Source organism: Mytilus galloprovincialis, chromosome 3, assembly GCF_965363235.1.
Source record: "Mytilus galloprovincialis chromosome 3, xbMytGall1.hap1.1, whole genome shotgun sequence".
Taxonomy (NCBI): Eukaryota; Metazoa; Mollusca; class Bivalvia; order Mytilida; family Mytilidae; genus Mytilus; species Mytilus galloprovincialis.
The window spans coordinates 71412831-71428833 of NC_134840.1; the positions used below are offsets into that span (position 1 = coordinate 71412831).

Consider the following 16003-nt stretch of genomic DNA (forward strand, 5'->3'; position numbering starts at 1 on the left):
GGTCCTTATGCCCGTCAGACAGTTTTCACTTGATCTCAACTTCACTTCATGGATCAGTGAACAAGGTTAAATTTTGGTGGTCAAGTCCATATCTCACTATAAGTAATAGGTCTAGTATATTAAGTGTATGGAAGGACTGTAAGGTGTTCATGTCCAACTGGTAGATGTCATCTGACCTTGACCTCATTTTTATGGTTCAGTGGTTACAGTTATGTTGTTGTGTTTTGGTCTGTTTTTCTTATGCAAAAGGTTAACTATATTTGGTGAATGGAATGATTGAAAGGTGAACATGTTTAGCTGGCAGGTTTCATCTGACCTTGACCTCATTTTCATGGTTATGTTTTTGAGTTTTGAGATTTTCTTTCTAATACAATATGCAAAAGGTCAACTATATTTGGTGTATGGAAGTATTTTATGATCTATATGTCAGTCACACAGGTTTTATTTGACCTTGAGGGGTAATTGTTCTTGAAAGATGATTTTACCCATTTTATTTTGCAAAGACTTAATAGAGTAAATGAAACTAAACAGAAAAAACTATTAGTTTAAACAATTGTTTTTTTCAAAAGTGCACGAGTTATAATTATACAATATAAAATAATTTTAGAGGACAGAAAAGTGCAAAATGCAAATCAGGAGTCTGGAATTCAGAGATTGTCCTTGGTTGCCCGTCTTTTTTTTTTTACATTAACTCAAAAACCGAAAACGCTTTAAACAATTTGCATAAAAAAAATGGTAAATTTTTATATCTATTGACATGAGATTCCCTTTCATTTTTTATAAATTTTAGATTTTACATTTTCGAGTTTTGGGGTTTTATTCATACAAAAGGGGAGATTTTCCATTTTTGTGACAATAACTCAAAAACACCTTCACCTATATATGCAAGAAATTTTGGTGAATTGTTTATATCTATTGACATGAGCTCCCTTTAGATTTTAATAAATTTTAGAATTAATGTGTCGGTTTTGAACCATTACAAAAAGTGATTTTCTAGTTTTCGGACAATAACTCAAAATAGTTTCAACAGTTTCATGAAACTTTGGTAAATTGTTTATCTATTGTTGTAAGCTCCCATTCAAATTTTTGCTTTGAACAGTTTTCATTAAATATTGGTGACTGGTTAATATCTATATTTATAACCTCCCTTTATTTTTTTTTTATAAATTTCTTATAAGACATTAGGAAGTTTTTGAACCTTATTCTTTGAAAAAGTGACAGGTCTATCATGTGTTCATGGTGCAGCTATTCATTATTTTTTTATTGTTTTAATCATGCTGTTGGTTTTATCATTTGAATTGTTTCGCATTTCATGATTTGAAGCCATTTATTGTTGATGGCTATTCAGTGACCTATAATTGCTTCAATCCACATTATTTTAACTTATACATATAGCCAAAATACCCTGATGATCCCTTTTAGAAGTTATTGCCCTTGAAAGATTACTTCTTCCAATTTTGGGGTATATGTGTCAAGTGGTTTTTATTTTTGCAGAAACATTCATTCAAAATGTCCACAAAAAGTGATGAAAATGGTGTTTTTTTTTTTTTGTTAATTATTCGAAAACAGATATTTCAAATGAAATTTATATATCCCATCAATGTTAAGTTCTACACCCTTTTAACAATGTTGCCATGCAATAGCCTTAAATGATCACTACACAATAGAAAAACCCATGTTTACCTTCGGTTCTCTCTAGATTGTTGAATACTACATGAATGCATGTTTTGCGGTCTTCTGCGACATAAAAATACAATCTCCTGGCATTTGAATATTTGCATAATATATCAGTGCATGTTTGAAATTGGTGTAAAATCAAAACTTTTACATGGAAATATAAGCAGTTGAATGCATATAAGCGTTTCGTCAAGAAACATTTAAACTTTTGTAGACTGATTGCAAATGGTGTTGCGGCAACTGTGTCAAAAGTTTGTTTCAAATATATTGATCTTGATAGGTATTCGGTCCTTTTTTACAAGATTTCCAGTCATGGCATGGCGTTCGAGTGGCAATAATAACACTGACTTGATTAACAACTTGAAAGGTAAGTAATTGAGAGTACAGAGAACTACAGCCATCACAAAATCGTCACCGACCTACTCGTCCCATAATTCTATCAAAAACAACTCGTACCTTTAATTGAAAGAAGTTTAATCCTACTGAATAAAAATAGCTACCAACACTGGTGACTAGTGAAAAGGAGTTTAAAACAAGCAGAACACAGCAACTAAGGAAAATTAGTTAAACTAAAATTGTATTCCCCTTAGTAGACCTGATCACTAATAGCCTCACCAGACACAATTACGAACCATTTTTGAACTGTTTTTCTTATGTAGACTACTTTTCTTGAATTGTTCATACCATAGAATTTAAGATGTGTGAAAGCGTTCCATTTTGCATCATATCCCACATAAATTTTTATTCACGTAAGGATACTTTAGTAAGATTTGCGTGACCTCGTTTTACGGGTCAAGAGAGCCACATATGGACGCAATTCCGAACAGCACTATATTGATAGATCTTGGAGAAGAAATCAATGACAACAGTCTAGATTGATAAAGCATACATTAATCTTTATCTCAAACACATTTTCATAGGAAAATAAGATGCACAATAAAATTGAGAATGGAAATGGGGAATGTGTCAAAGAGACAACAACCCGACCAAATAAAAAACAACAGCAGAGGGTCACCAACAGGTCTTCAATGTAGCGAGAAATTCCCGCACAAGTTTGTTTTTTACTTCAATTACTTCAGCAGTGGTTGCAGACGAAATGTCAGTCATGTGTAAAGGAAAGATTTCTGATTTTTTTTGTTTTTATGTAAGTTCCTCCTTTAAAGGAGCACTAAATTCAAGTTTATCCATTTCAGTGGTGTACTTATCATTCATCTATGATTTTTTTTTTTATATAGGTCAACATTTCTTTCGGAGTTCTCTTCAGTTTTCGATAAAAGTAACATATTTTCTTATGACCATAAATATGGTTGATAAATATAAATAAATATGATCCCAGAGGGCAAACATTGGAAATCGTTCGTAATTGTGTCCAGTCGTAATTGCGTCCTGTGGGGCTAGTGCTCTTCACGGTTAGTTCGGCTATGTTGGACATGGGGCAGATTTTTTAGAAAGAGGTGGAAATAGTATGAAAATATGGGAAATCCTATGTGTGTTGCCAACCAACTGCTCTGTTTTAATGATGTTTTCCCGTATTTTTCTCACTAATTTTACCTCCATTATGAAAATCTGCCCCCTATCCAATGTGGCCAAACTAACCGTGAAGAGCCCTATTGCTAAATTGGTGGACTGGGACACTTGACCAAAGAATTTGCTACACTTGAACTATTGACATCATACAACAATCACTATTCCATTGTGCTGTCAGACATTTTCTCTTGTGATGTCAAAATTTACTATAACTTCTGTGACGTCCAGTTATGGCAAACATTTAGTGATAAGGTGTTTAAAAAGTTAAAACTTGTGCTGTTATCAACTCTTTAATACTCAATCTTGTCAACCAACTCAACTGTTACTTCTAACAATGTAATTGTACCCATTTAAGTATCATTGTTATGTATTATATAATTACTAAATTAGATGAATTGTAAACTTAACATTCATTTGGTATTTTAAAGTTAAAGTAGTGGGAGACATGTATAGCCAGATTATAAGTTTTCGTACATCCTACATATATATTTGTACTATGATTTTTTTTCAATGGAGATTGTGACGTTACAATACATTTTGATTAGTTCAAAAATACCATGAGACCAGGTTATGGAATACAGCATATATAGATCTCTTTGATTGTGAAGTAACAAATTTATCAGTTTTCTCCTGTTTTTATTCAGATGATATGGTGAGCAGACCAAAATATATTGACAAATCAACAAATTAAAAGTTTTATCTTCTATAATAACTTTTTACACTTTTACAAAATGGATGGAAGATTTAATGGTCAAGTACTTTGTATCTTTTTTAGGAAATGGAATTTTAAAAACGCCAGAAGTTATTGAGGCTATGAAACAAGTGGATAGAGGAAGCTTTGCTAAATATAATGCATATGCAGATTCCCCTCAATCCATTGGATATGCAGTTACTATTAGTGCCCCTCATATGGTAAATACTAAAAGTTCACTAAGTCAAATTATCTCCCCTTGGTTGACAAGAAGTTAACAAAGTAAACTATGTAGTCACTTAGTGTAAGTATTTTTTACATTCACAGAAATTGAAATGAATATGTAAGTGTTATTAGTTTACAGTACACAGCCATGTCTTCTCTCCAATCATCCCCAATATTAGTACAAACGTATCTACAAAAGAGGGACGAAAGATACCAGAGGGACAGTCAAACTCATAAATCAAAAATAAACTGACAACACCATGGCTAAAATTGAAAAAAGACAAACAGACTAACAATAGTACACATGACACAACATAGAAAACTATAGAATAAGCAACACGAACCCCACCAAAAATTGGGGGTAATCTCAGGTGCTCCTACAAATGTACCTACAAAATTTACCTATGGAAAGGCCACATGGAATATTTATTATTTGAAATGGAAAATAAAAATGTTTAACACCTTAATTTTCATTCTAATCTTTATTTTGCAGATGTACACATGGTACTAAAATTTTACCATATGGTGTTATGGAATTCAGTCACAAGCATTGTATTATTGTAGTTACTCTCAGATGTTGTTTTATAGATTTATGAAATATTATACTTCATTTCAGCATGCACATGCCTTAGAGATATTAGCAAATCACTTGACAGAAGGAAAAAGAGCATTAGATGTAGGATCAGGAAGTGGTTATCTAACAGCTTGTATGTCTATAATGGTAAGGTTTTAGTTTATCTGGCTGATGGTTGTGTGTCACCAGTGTTTTTTCTTCACATTTGGCTGTTCTTCTTGAGAACCTATGTAAGGAATGCTACAATGCTGGTTACTTTAATACCAGCAATTGTTTAGCATATCAATACCAGTTGTTCAGTAATAAGCCCTAAGAAAAATAGGCAGCACTTAAAAGACAAACTTTATGATTTTCTGTAAAGCAATTTCATATGGAAAGTGTAAACATTTGGTAAACAATCAATTTTAGCTACATAAGTTAGTAATTTCTAGAAACTGATAGTTTTTTTTCTCTTCTCAAATATATATACTTATTATTTTAGCTCGGAGAAACTGGGAAAGCTATTGGCATTGATCATATTCCAGAACTTGTGGATGAGTCCATTAAAAATATGAAGAAAAATACACTTACAAAGCAACTAATGGAATCTGGGAGGTTGGTTTTAGTAGCTGGAGATGGTAGAAAAGGTTACCCTACTGAGGCCCCGTATGATGCCATCCATGTTGGAGCAGCAGCCCCACATTTACCTGAGGCTGTAAGTTGATTTGTAGAAGTGAGGTTAATTAAGGGTGTCGTAATTTCTGCTTCTCGCTATGTTTTGATATAGTTATAAAGCCAGCAAATACGAATATCTCATAAAACTAGTAAATGCACGGGGTAATAAATAAATACGGATGTCAAATCTGTTGTCTGTTCTCTCTTGGTAGCGTGAATAAATAATCAATAGTAAAAATGATACGTTTATTAAACATCTAGAACTGCCGATATATTTCCATACAAGTACAATATTCCAACAATAATATATAATAAACATATGCGGGGCGAAGATACTTAAATAATATTCTTACTTGTATTTTCGTACAGGTCAAACGGGATTATCTTAAATATAACAATGACAATATAAATAAAATGCATGGCATACAGCTATCTGCGCTGCTTCTTACCTCTAAATTATAACCCTTACTTGTAATATAAAATGCGAGGCATACAGCTAATGCGCTGCTTCTTACCTCTAGGAAGCCCCGGGATGAGCCTTGCTGCAAGCCAAATATAAACACAGCAAAGACTGACAAACGTGACGTTGCACTGGTATTTATTTCAAATTACCGGAAGTAAATATTCTAAGCAGGAAGAAAAACATAACGTAACATAACGTAAAACGCTTACATAAAATATAGGAGTCCTCGACTCAAAATGCTTATAATAATACAATCTTATGAATAATCAAATATAGACATACTAATTCTTCCAGTTAAGAACACTTATTAAATGAACACTTTTGGGTTCACGCTTAAAATATTGACCCAACGGTAACGTTCTGAACAATACATGACAAAGTTGCGCCATATACAACGTTATCGATACAGCTAATAACATAAAGTAAAACGGACGTAAATTACTCATTCAATATACTAAATACTAGAAATAACTTCTGACAACTCATATAAACTCTCATAATACAATAATAACAATATTTCTGTACTTGGAAATAACCAATACACACATTTACAACAAAGGGTATTAGAAGGGTATTAAAGGCTTCCTTGTGAGAGACATTGGCTGCATCTTCCGACCAAAAAAAAAATGATGTCTATGGGCGAGATACGCATCTTGCACAACAAAAAATTATATTGGTTCATTCATGTGGCCATTTTAGTCGGAAGCAAAAAATATTAAAAAATAGCCTTAATTATTAAATTTCATCATTTGAGTACACTTTTATGACATTAGCTGTTGATATTACAGTATGTAATGGAATGTCTCAGAGCTTGAAGATTTTGTATTTGCTTGCATATTTAACATATTTATTGCCAAACATTTATGACAACTACTGAACTTAGATTTCACAGAATTATTTAACTAGTACTGCCCCTCAAGAATATAGTCATTTGTAGTAATTACTGTATGTATTGGTTCAGGTGATAATACACCTTATCGCTAATCCCGGCTGACCCGGCCGCTTGAACTTTTGACGTCAACAACAATCACTTTTCCATTGTGGCGTCAGATATTTTGTTTTATGATGTCAAAATTTTATGGGAACCTGTGTGATATCCAGTAATGGCGGACAAATAGCGATAAGGTGTATGTTGAAAACTGCAGATTTTTTCTAGTTTTTTTCCCTTATTCTCTTATATTATTAATTTAACGATGGAAAAACTTTCACGAATAAGGGGAAGTAATTGTAATTGGGCAGTTTTTAGGATTTTGCATGCATTATGTAACATTTATGAATTATCACAGTTATCACAAAAACTTACAAATATTTCTGAGATGATGTGTGCAAATTTTATTAAAGTAAATTAGTGAATTTATTGGTTTGAATAAAAAGAATTAAAGTTAGTTTTGTTCACATACCGGTATTGTACTTTCTAATAAGATTTATGTATTTACAGCTTGTTGAGCAGTTGAAGCCTGGTGGAAGATTGATTGTCCCCGTAGGTCCACAAGGAGAACACCAGCATCTGTTACAAGTAGATAAGAATGAAGACGGAACCATTACAAAGCAGAACCTGATGGGTGTTATCTATGTTCCGTTAACAAGCAAAGACAAACAGTGGCCAAGGTTTAAATAATATGCATGTTGGATATTCCCTGTTTTATGTGGTTATTATTCTTTTGGTGCTTAGTTATTCCATCATTCCTTTTCATTTAACTTCTTGTTTACGTACTGCATATTTTCATTGCATTTAAACAATTATATACAGTCGACTCTCGTTATCTCGAAGTCAGCCGGACCAGAGAAATATTTCGAGATACACGTAGTTCGACTCAAACGAAAACCGGAAGTTTGACAGAACAAGGGACACAACTCTTGCTTAGCTTGGTAAAGCTAAAATAAATCCGGATGAATATTGGAAGGGGATCGATATTCTGGTATCAGATCGATGTATTTGTATGTCATGGTCTTTCATTATTATAATAACATTACTTTTACTTATTCAATTGTTTCAGATACATTTTTAGCTCACCTGGCCCGAAGGGCCAAGTGAGCTTTTCTCATCACTTGGCGTCCGGCGTCCGTCGTCCGTCGTCGTCCGTCGTCCGTCGTCCGTCGTCGTCCGTCGTCGTTAACTTTTACAAAAATCTTCTCCTCTGAAACTACTGGGCCAAATCAAACCAAACTTGGCCACAATCATCATTGGGGTATCTAGTTTAAAAAATGTGTGGCGTGACCCGGTCAACCGACCAAGATGGCCGCCACGGCTAAAAATAGAACATAGGGGTAAAATGCAGTTTTTGGCTTATAACTCAAAAACCAAAGCATTTAGAGCAAATCTGACATGGGGTAAAAATGTTTATCAGGTCAAGATCTATCTGCCCTGAAATTTTCAGATGAATCGGTCAATCGGTTGTTGGGTTGCTGCCCCTGAATTGGTAATTTTGAGGAAATTTTGCTGTTTTTGGTTATTATCTTGAATATTATTATAGATAGAGATAAACTGTAAACAGCAATAATGTTCAGCAAAGTAAGATCTACAAATAAGTCAACATGACCAAAATGGTCAGTTGACCCGTTTAGGAGTTATTGCCCTTTATAGTCAATTTTTAACCATTTTTCGTTAATTAAAGTAATCTTTTACAAAAATCTTCTCCTCTGAAACTACTGGGCCAAATTAATCCGAACTTGGCCACAATCATCTTTGGGGTATCTAGTTTAAAAAATGTGTGGCGTGACCTGGTCAACCAACCAAGATGGCCGCCACGGCTAAAAATAGAACAAAGGGGTAAAATGCAGTTTTTGGCTTATAACTCAAAAACCAAAGCATTTTGAGGAAATCTGACGTGGGATAAAAATGTTTATCAGGTCAAGATCTATCTGCCCTGAAATTTTCAGATGAATCGGTCAATCGGTTGTTGGGTTGCTGCCCCTGAATTGGTAATTTTGAGGAAATTTTGCTGTTTTTGGTTATTATCTTGAATATTATTATAGATAGAGATAAACTGTAAACAGCAATAATGTTTAGCAAAGTAAGATCTACAAATAAGTCAACATGACCAAAATGGTCAGTTGACCCGTTTAGGAGTTATTGCCCTTTATAGTCAATTTTTAACCATTTTTCGTAAATTAAAGTAATCTTTTACAAAAATCTTCTCCTCTGAAACTACTGGGCCAAATTAATCCAAACTTGGCCACAATCATCTTTGGGGTATCTAGTTTAAAAAATGTGTGGCGTGACCTGGTCAACCAACCAAGATGGCCGCCACCGCTAAAAATAGAACATAGGGGTAAAATGCAGTTTTTGGCTTATAACTCAAAAACCAAAGCATTTAGAGCAAATCTGACACGAGGTAAAAATGTTTATCAGGTCAAGATCTATCTCCCCTGAAATTTTCAGATGAATCGGTCAATCGGTTGTTGGGTTGCTGCCCCTGAATTGGTAATTTTGAGGAAATTTTGCTGTTTTTGGTTATTATCTTGAATATTATTATAGATAGCGATAAACTGTAAACAGCAATAATGTTCAGCAAAGTAAGATCTACAAATAAGTCAACATGACCTAAATGGTCAATTGACCCCTTAAGGAGTTATTGCCCTTTATAGTCAATTTTTAACAATTTTCATTAATTTGGTAAATTTATGTAAATATTTACCAAATATAGTTCTCTGTTACTAATGGGCAAAGTTCATTATAGATATAATTGTAAGAAGCAAAATCGTTCAGTAAAGTAAGAACTTCAAACACATCACCATCACCAAAATACAATTTTGTCATGAATCCATTTGTGTCCTTTGTTTAATATGCACATAGACCAAGGTGAGCGACACAGGCTCTTTAGAGCCTCTAGTTTTCCTATGGCTTTTATACGAGAGAGTAATTTCCAATCGATAGTTTCATTATTCAGGTCGTTTATAGTTGACAAAATGGTTTATTCTCGGATACAAGAGACTTTAGATAATTTAGATTTATCTTCATTTTGTTTTATCTCGCTCTTTCTTTTCAAAAGAAAACACAACAAGATTAAAAACGCCAATTGAGTAGTTTTTTGGTGATCATCAACAGAAGTCATAATCCTAACTTTATACACACCCAAGCTCATTAGTTTAAATAACAATTAATTGTTTTGTAAACATTTTAAATACTTTTTCATGAACAATAACAATGAATCACTAATTATTTATAAAAATTCTATAAAAGAAAATCTCAGGTAAACACTCGTGGAAATAGCATGTCATAAATCAATACAGTGGTCAGTGACTTGAAATTTAATTACACGTGTATTGTCAGATTACCTCTTCAATCCATTGAAATGCCGGAGGTCATGTTTTGACATATGTGTATTAGTTCGAGATAAATTATGAATTTTGAATGCTTTTGTTAACCTTGGGATTGTTAATTTAGTTCGACTCATCCAATTTCGACTCATCAGGAGTCGAATTACATACATTTATATGGAACAAATTTCGGGACCACGTGAAAACTTCGACTCATCCGAAATTTCGAGTCAACCAAGTTCAAGACAACGAGAGTTAACTGTATATGAATTTACTTGATGTAGGAAAAAAACATCCATTGTTAAAGATGCAACTGAGCAATACACACCCTTTGAAGCCTCTATTTCAAAAGTCAAATCAAAACATATATATAGCTTAATAAATCAAATCAAGTAAATTGAAATTAGTTTATAAAGAAGGTCTTGAATTTCCAAAGTTGCATGAAAATTATCGTTGAAATAATTTTAAGATTTTTTTACTGTATGTGAAATCATAGTTTTGGTTTATGTAGTTGACCAGGAATTTTATTCTATTTGGCCTTATTGTTTTGTATGCTTAGAATACTATTGTTATTAAGGTGCACAGTGTGTATCATGCTTTCTCATTTAACTCATCACCTACTTACCATCACAAACAAAAATATGTTACTAAACTGTGGATTTCAAATGAAAAGTTTTAATTTTTTAATTTTTATGCCCCATTTATGGGCATTCTGTTTTCTGGTCTTTGCGTCTATTCATTTGTTCATCCGTTCTTTCATCCATCTGTCCCGCTTCAGGTTAACATTTTTGGTTTAAGTAGTTTTTGATGAAGTTGAAGTCCAATCAACTTGAAACTTAGTAAACATGTTCCCAATGATATGATCATTCTAATTTTAATACCAACTTAGAGATTTTATCCCATTTTCACAGTCCACTGAACATAAAAAATGATAGTGAGGATGGGGCATCCATGTACTTGGGACACATTCTTGTTTGATATTGAAAATTCAACTATTTCGAGTATTGTACATACGAACATAACTCTTGAAATGCTATGAGAGACAGATACATTGAAAATCTGTGTGAAAGACTATTTTGATATGATTTAATATTACAGGTACACTTTCCATTTTTATTTTATTTTGGGGGAATGGAAGAGCACACAAAATAAGCTATTATGTGAATCGTGTATGCATTAACACAGTAACATATTAAATTTTTATGCCCCATTTATGGACATTATGTTTTCTGGTCTGTGCGTCCGTTTATTTGTTTGTCCGTCCGTTCATACCGCTTCAGGTTAAAGTTTTGGTTAAAGTTTTTGGTTGAGGTAGTTTTTGTCGAGCCTGCAACTTTTGTTGCAGAAAGCTCGACATAGGGATAGTGATCCGGCGGCGGCAGCGGCGGTGTTAGCTAACTTCTTAAAAGCTTTATATTTTAGAAGGTGGAAGACCTGGATGCTTCATACTTTGTATATAGATGCCTCATGTTACGAAGTTTCCGTCAGTCACATGTCCAATGTCCTTGACCTCATTTTCATGGTTCAGTGACCACTTGAAAAAAAAGTTCAAATTTTTTGTAATGTTGAATTCTCTCTTATTATAAGTAATAGGATAACTATATTTGATATGTGCGTACCTTGCAAGGTCCTCATGTCTGTCAGATAGTTTTCACTTGACCTTGACCTCATTTCATGGATCAGTGAACAAGGTTAAGTTTTGGTGGTCAAGTCCATATCTCAGATACTATAAGCAATAGGGCTAGTATATTCAGTGTATGGAAGGACTGTAAGGTGTACATGTCCAACTGGCAGGTGTCATCTGACCTTGACCTCATTTTCATGGTTCGGTGGTTATAGTTAAATTTTTGTGTTTTGGTCTGTTTTTCTCATACTATATGCAGTAGGTCTACTATATTTGTTGTATGGAATGATTGTAAGGTGTACATGTCTAGCGGGCAGATGTCATGTGACCTTGACCTCATTTTCATGGTTCAGTGGTCAAAGTTAAGTTTTTGAGTTTTGGTCTTTTTATCTAATACTATATGCCATAGGTCAACTATATTTGGTGTATGGAAATATTTTATGATCTTTATGTCAGTCCAACAGGTTTTTATTTGACCGTGACCTCATTTTCACGGTTCATTGCACAGTGCTAAGTTTTTGTGTTTTGGTCTATTTGTCTTAAACTATAAGTAATAGGTCAACTATATATGTTGTATGGAAGCATTGTTAGCTGTACATGTCTGCCTGGCATAGTTCATCTGACCTTGACCTCATTTTCAAGGTTCATTGGTCTATGTTTAGTTATCTTGGTTAATGTTAAGTTTATGTGACAGTTGTTATAAAGCTTAGCTTTATACTTAGGACTATCAACATAATATCAATGATTAGTATAGAAGGCGAGACATTTCAGCGTGTGCACTCTTGTTAATGAAGTTGAAGTCCAATCAACTTGAAACTTAGTAAACATGTTCCCTATGATATGATCTTTCTAATTTTAATGGCAAATTAGAGATTTTCCCCCATTTTTACGGTCCACTGAACATAGAAATAGATAGTGTAGATGGGGCATCCATGTACTGCGGATACATTCTTGTTTGTTATATTTTGTTTTCTTTTATTTTGCAGCAGTAAAGATGAATTGTAGCTGATGAAAATGATATCTTCTATAAAACAAGTGCTAGCTATGTTAGCTGTATCCAGTGATTCCTTGACACTTCCACTCAGACATTTATACAAATACTCAATATGAGGTATCATTCACAAGTTCCAGAATGTTATTTACAGTGATGCCAGCTTAGATCAAACCCGTTTGGAACTGTGGTTAGACAGGTGTTACAACATGTTACATTACTATGAAATTTCACTATATATGTCCTTATTGGTACAAGAATTTAGTTGACACATGCTTCCAATTTAGGCAGCAACCATTTGATTTTCTGGGGGGGGGCTATGGTTTTTTTTTCTGTACAAACTTTTTTTTTCGCCTTTGGCGAAAAACAATCTATTTTTTTCGCGACAAGTCGAAAACAATTTTTTTCTTTCAATTTTAGCATTACATATAGTGGCAGCTGGGGGTGAAACAAACAATTTTTTTTTCTCAGAATCAAAAACAAATTATTTTTTTCTCCGAAAACTGGAAACAAACTTTTTTTTCCAAAAAAAACCATAGCCCCCCCCAGAAAATCAAATGGTTGCTGCCTTATGCAATGTTCAGTACAGACAATTTCCACTGATGAAAAATCCTTAATGTGATATCAATATTGGTTTGTCTAAAAGTATATTTGTTAGAGTATTTTTTTTCTATCCCTAGTTTCTACTATAATTTTTTCTTTTAATTACAAAAATAAACATACCATGAATAAACATGGTTGCAGTGTTGTTGGTTTTTTCCTCGCATGCAGCATTTTTGTCCTCATTAATGTTTGTTTCATTCTACAGGTTGAAGGGGTGTTAGGTGTTTTGTTTTTTTATTTATTACAAATTTTACAGTAAAATGAACTCAAAGTAGACCCCCTATGACAGTGTTTAAATGAGATATGAAGACTTAGTGTACATTTGACTTGCAGCATTCTTGTTTATGTATTTATTGTAATGGCCAGTTGATGTCACCATGTGTGTCAATTTTTTGTTTGCGTAATTATGCCCCTTAGAAATATTAATTATGTGGATAATTGCTTTGTAATTGCCCATTAACAGATTAAATTAAAGCTTCGCTGAGAACTCTGTTCTTTTATTCCAATTGCATTATGATTCGAAATTAAAAAGAAAGACCCATTTATTTACAGAATAAAATTCATAAAATGTTATCTTGGGAATCAAATGAAATGTCAAATTAAGAGGGAATGTTTTTCTCACTCTAACAGAGTTCTATTCATTTACTTGTTAAAGAAAGTTTCATATTCTTGGTTTCTTATTAATATTTTAAATTTCTGGAGCACCTAAATTTCCAGAATTTGATTTAGTTTGGTATCTGTTAGTGTTAGTTTTTAAAATTTCATAAGTTAAATGTTATTAATTTTTCAAGTTTGCACTGCATGGCAGAAAATACTATACAACTGTTGTAAATATTTTGTACATTTCTCAAAGGTACTGTTTTTGTTTATCTTTATGCTTTAAAAATATATATGATTACATGTAGAATGTTTCATGAATAATTTATTAATTGTATACTGTGATATGTGAATAATTCATTTATTGTATACATGAATATTTATTACATTTGATTGTACACATATAAATATTTTATTGCATGCATAATAAGAAAGGTATTTAGGAGTAAAAACGTCAATGTCTTTTGCCAGGAAAACTTATTTCAACTTCTGAACCTAAATGATAATAACATATTAATATAAACCAATTTTATAAAAGCTTATTGCGATGAAAAGGTATAGAAAGTCAGTAAATATGATTAAAGGGGAACATGTATAAAATTTAACATGTATTCTGTCATTGTTTTATTGTTTGGAAGAAACAAAAGTTGGCAAGACAAAAAGTTTTTAGGTAGAGAAATATATGATTCATGAAAGTTTTGAAAGATGGTCCTGCTTATGATTTATTTAGCTTAATTTTAATGATTGCCGATCAGAATAGTAAATAAATTCTACAGTGCTATCAGTATAATTTATTGTCTCATGTTATTCCTAGATGTAAACAGTTCTATAAGTATCTACTATGTAAGTATTAAAATGTGTAATCTCACAACCTATCCCAAGCTGTTTAAAAAATGCTACAAGATACCAAAACCGGTGATTTGGCATTATTTGATGAAAAAAATATTTAATGTCCTGTATAATCAAATTTATTTGAGAAATAATATTGTTGAATGATCAGAATGACTATATGGTTATGATCAAATTAAATGCTGTAAACTTTTTATGGACTATTGTGTAGTCTTAAAATATAACTGTTGTATAATTTAGGAATGTTATTGAAATAAATAAATATGAATGCTTATTAAAATTTGGTTGATTATTTTATGAAGGTGCTTTGAATTGGAGTATATTAGATCACCTGTGCTAAGGCTTTTATAGGTTTTCAACCCTAAGAAGAAATGTGAGGTCAAATGTTGATTTCTTTAGCCATCACCCTGCATCTGTGGTCTGAAAATTTCACTTCTATATTTTCTGAAATCATTCAGCTTATTATAAACTAACTCGACATGAATGATGTACAGAGATCCTCTTCAATGATCCTCATGTATCTAATGTAGCCATGGTATTACTCATAATAGGTGAGTATTTCACAACCCCAAAAAAATTCACAGCAGTAGCTGAACCATGCAAATGAGGTCAAGGACAATGACCATATTTCAGACAGAAATTTCATAATGTTAGGTTTCTGCAGACAAGATATGAAGCATCCAGGTCTACTACCTTCTGAAATATAAAGCTTTATACATTTAGTTTACACCTGGTATATAGTTATCCTTGGTCACATTTTGCTCAGCAACTAAGTATCAAAGTACCATGAAATTTGTTACCATGCTTTAGGTTTTCTCTTTTGAATTGTTTAATATTTGTCATTTTGGGACCTTTTAAAGCTTGCTGATGCAGTATAGAATTAACTCATTGTTGAATGCTGCTTTGTAACCTATAGTGTCATTTGGTCTCTGGTGGAGAGTCGTCTCATTGGCAGTCATACCACATCTCATTTTTATATTCATTTTAGCATGCTATAGCGGGAAGTAATTTCACATCAAATGCTCATCAACTTCCTGTTTGAAGAATACTCTTATTGGGGGTATGATTAGTAAGCAAGAGCTCTGTACAACTAATTCAATCTATAAAGCCACTTTTAAAATAATGGCATAGGCATAAGAATTTAACAATGCAATAGGCCCCTTGTATCAGATACAGTTGTTGTAAGGGAACCTTAACATGCAAGAGTGTGGCACTCCCTACACCAGGCACAAAAGTTGTAGCATATAGAATAAAGAAGATGTTGTATG

At 32.9% G+C, this 16003-nt stretch overlaps 1 protein-coding gene across 2 annotated transcripts; it reads left to right on the plus strand.

Moving 5' to 3' along the window:
- The first annotated feature begins 1704 nt into the window (after positions 1-1704).
- Positions 1705-15015, plus strand: LOC143068839 (protein-L-isoaspartate(D-aspartate) O-methyltransferase-like). Of its 2 annotated transcripts, none has more exons than XM_076243178.1 (6): positions 1705-2044; positions 3980-4116; positions 4737-4841; positions 5176-5388; positions 7250-7460; positions 12682-15015. In XM_076243178.1, the coding sequence occupies exons 1-5, from the start codon at positions 1903-1905 to the stop codon at positions 7427-7429; spliced, it is 777 nt and encodes a 258-aa protein (XP_076099293.1). In that variant the 5' UTR covers positions 1705-1902; the 3' UTR covers positions 7430-7460; positions 12682-15015. The 2 variants fall into 2 exon arrangements, with proteins under 2 accessions (XP_076099293.1, XP_076099292.1); XM_076243177.1 differs by having other exon boundaries at positions 1706-2044; positions 7250-7419.
- The last annotated feature ends 988 nt before the right edge of the window (positions 15016-16003 follow it).

Coding starts and splice junctions, on each gene's coding strand:
- LOC143068839 (XM_076243177.1), top strand. CDS start 1,903: ATGGTGTTGCGGCAACTGTGTCAAAAGTTTGTTTCAAATATATTGATC. Junction 4,842..5,175: donor CAGCTTGTATGTCTATAATG/GTAAGGTTTTAG, acceptor TTATTATTTTAG/CTCGGAGAAACTGGGAAAGC. Junction 5,389..7,249: donor CCCCACATTTACCTGAGGCT/GTAAGTTGATTT, acceptor ATGTATTTACAG/CTTGTTGAGCAGTTGAAGCC.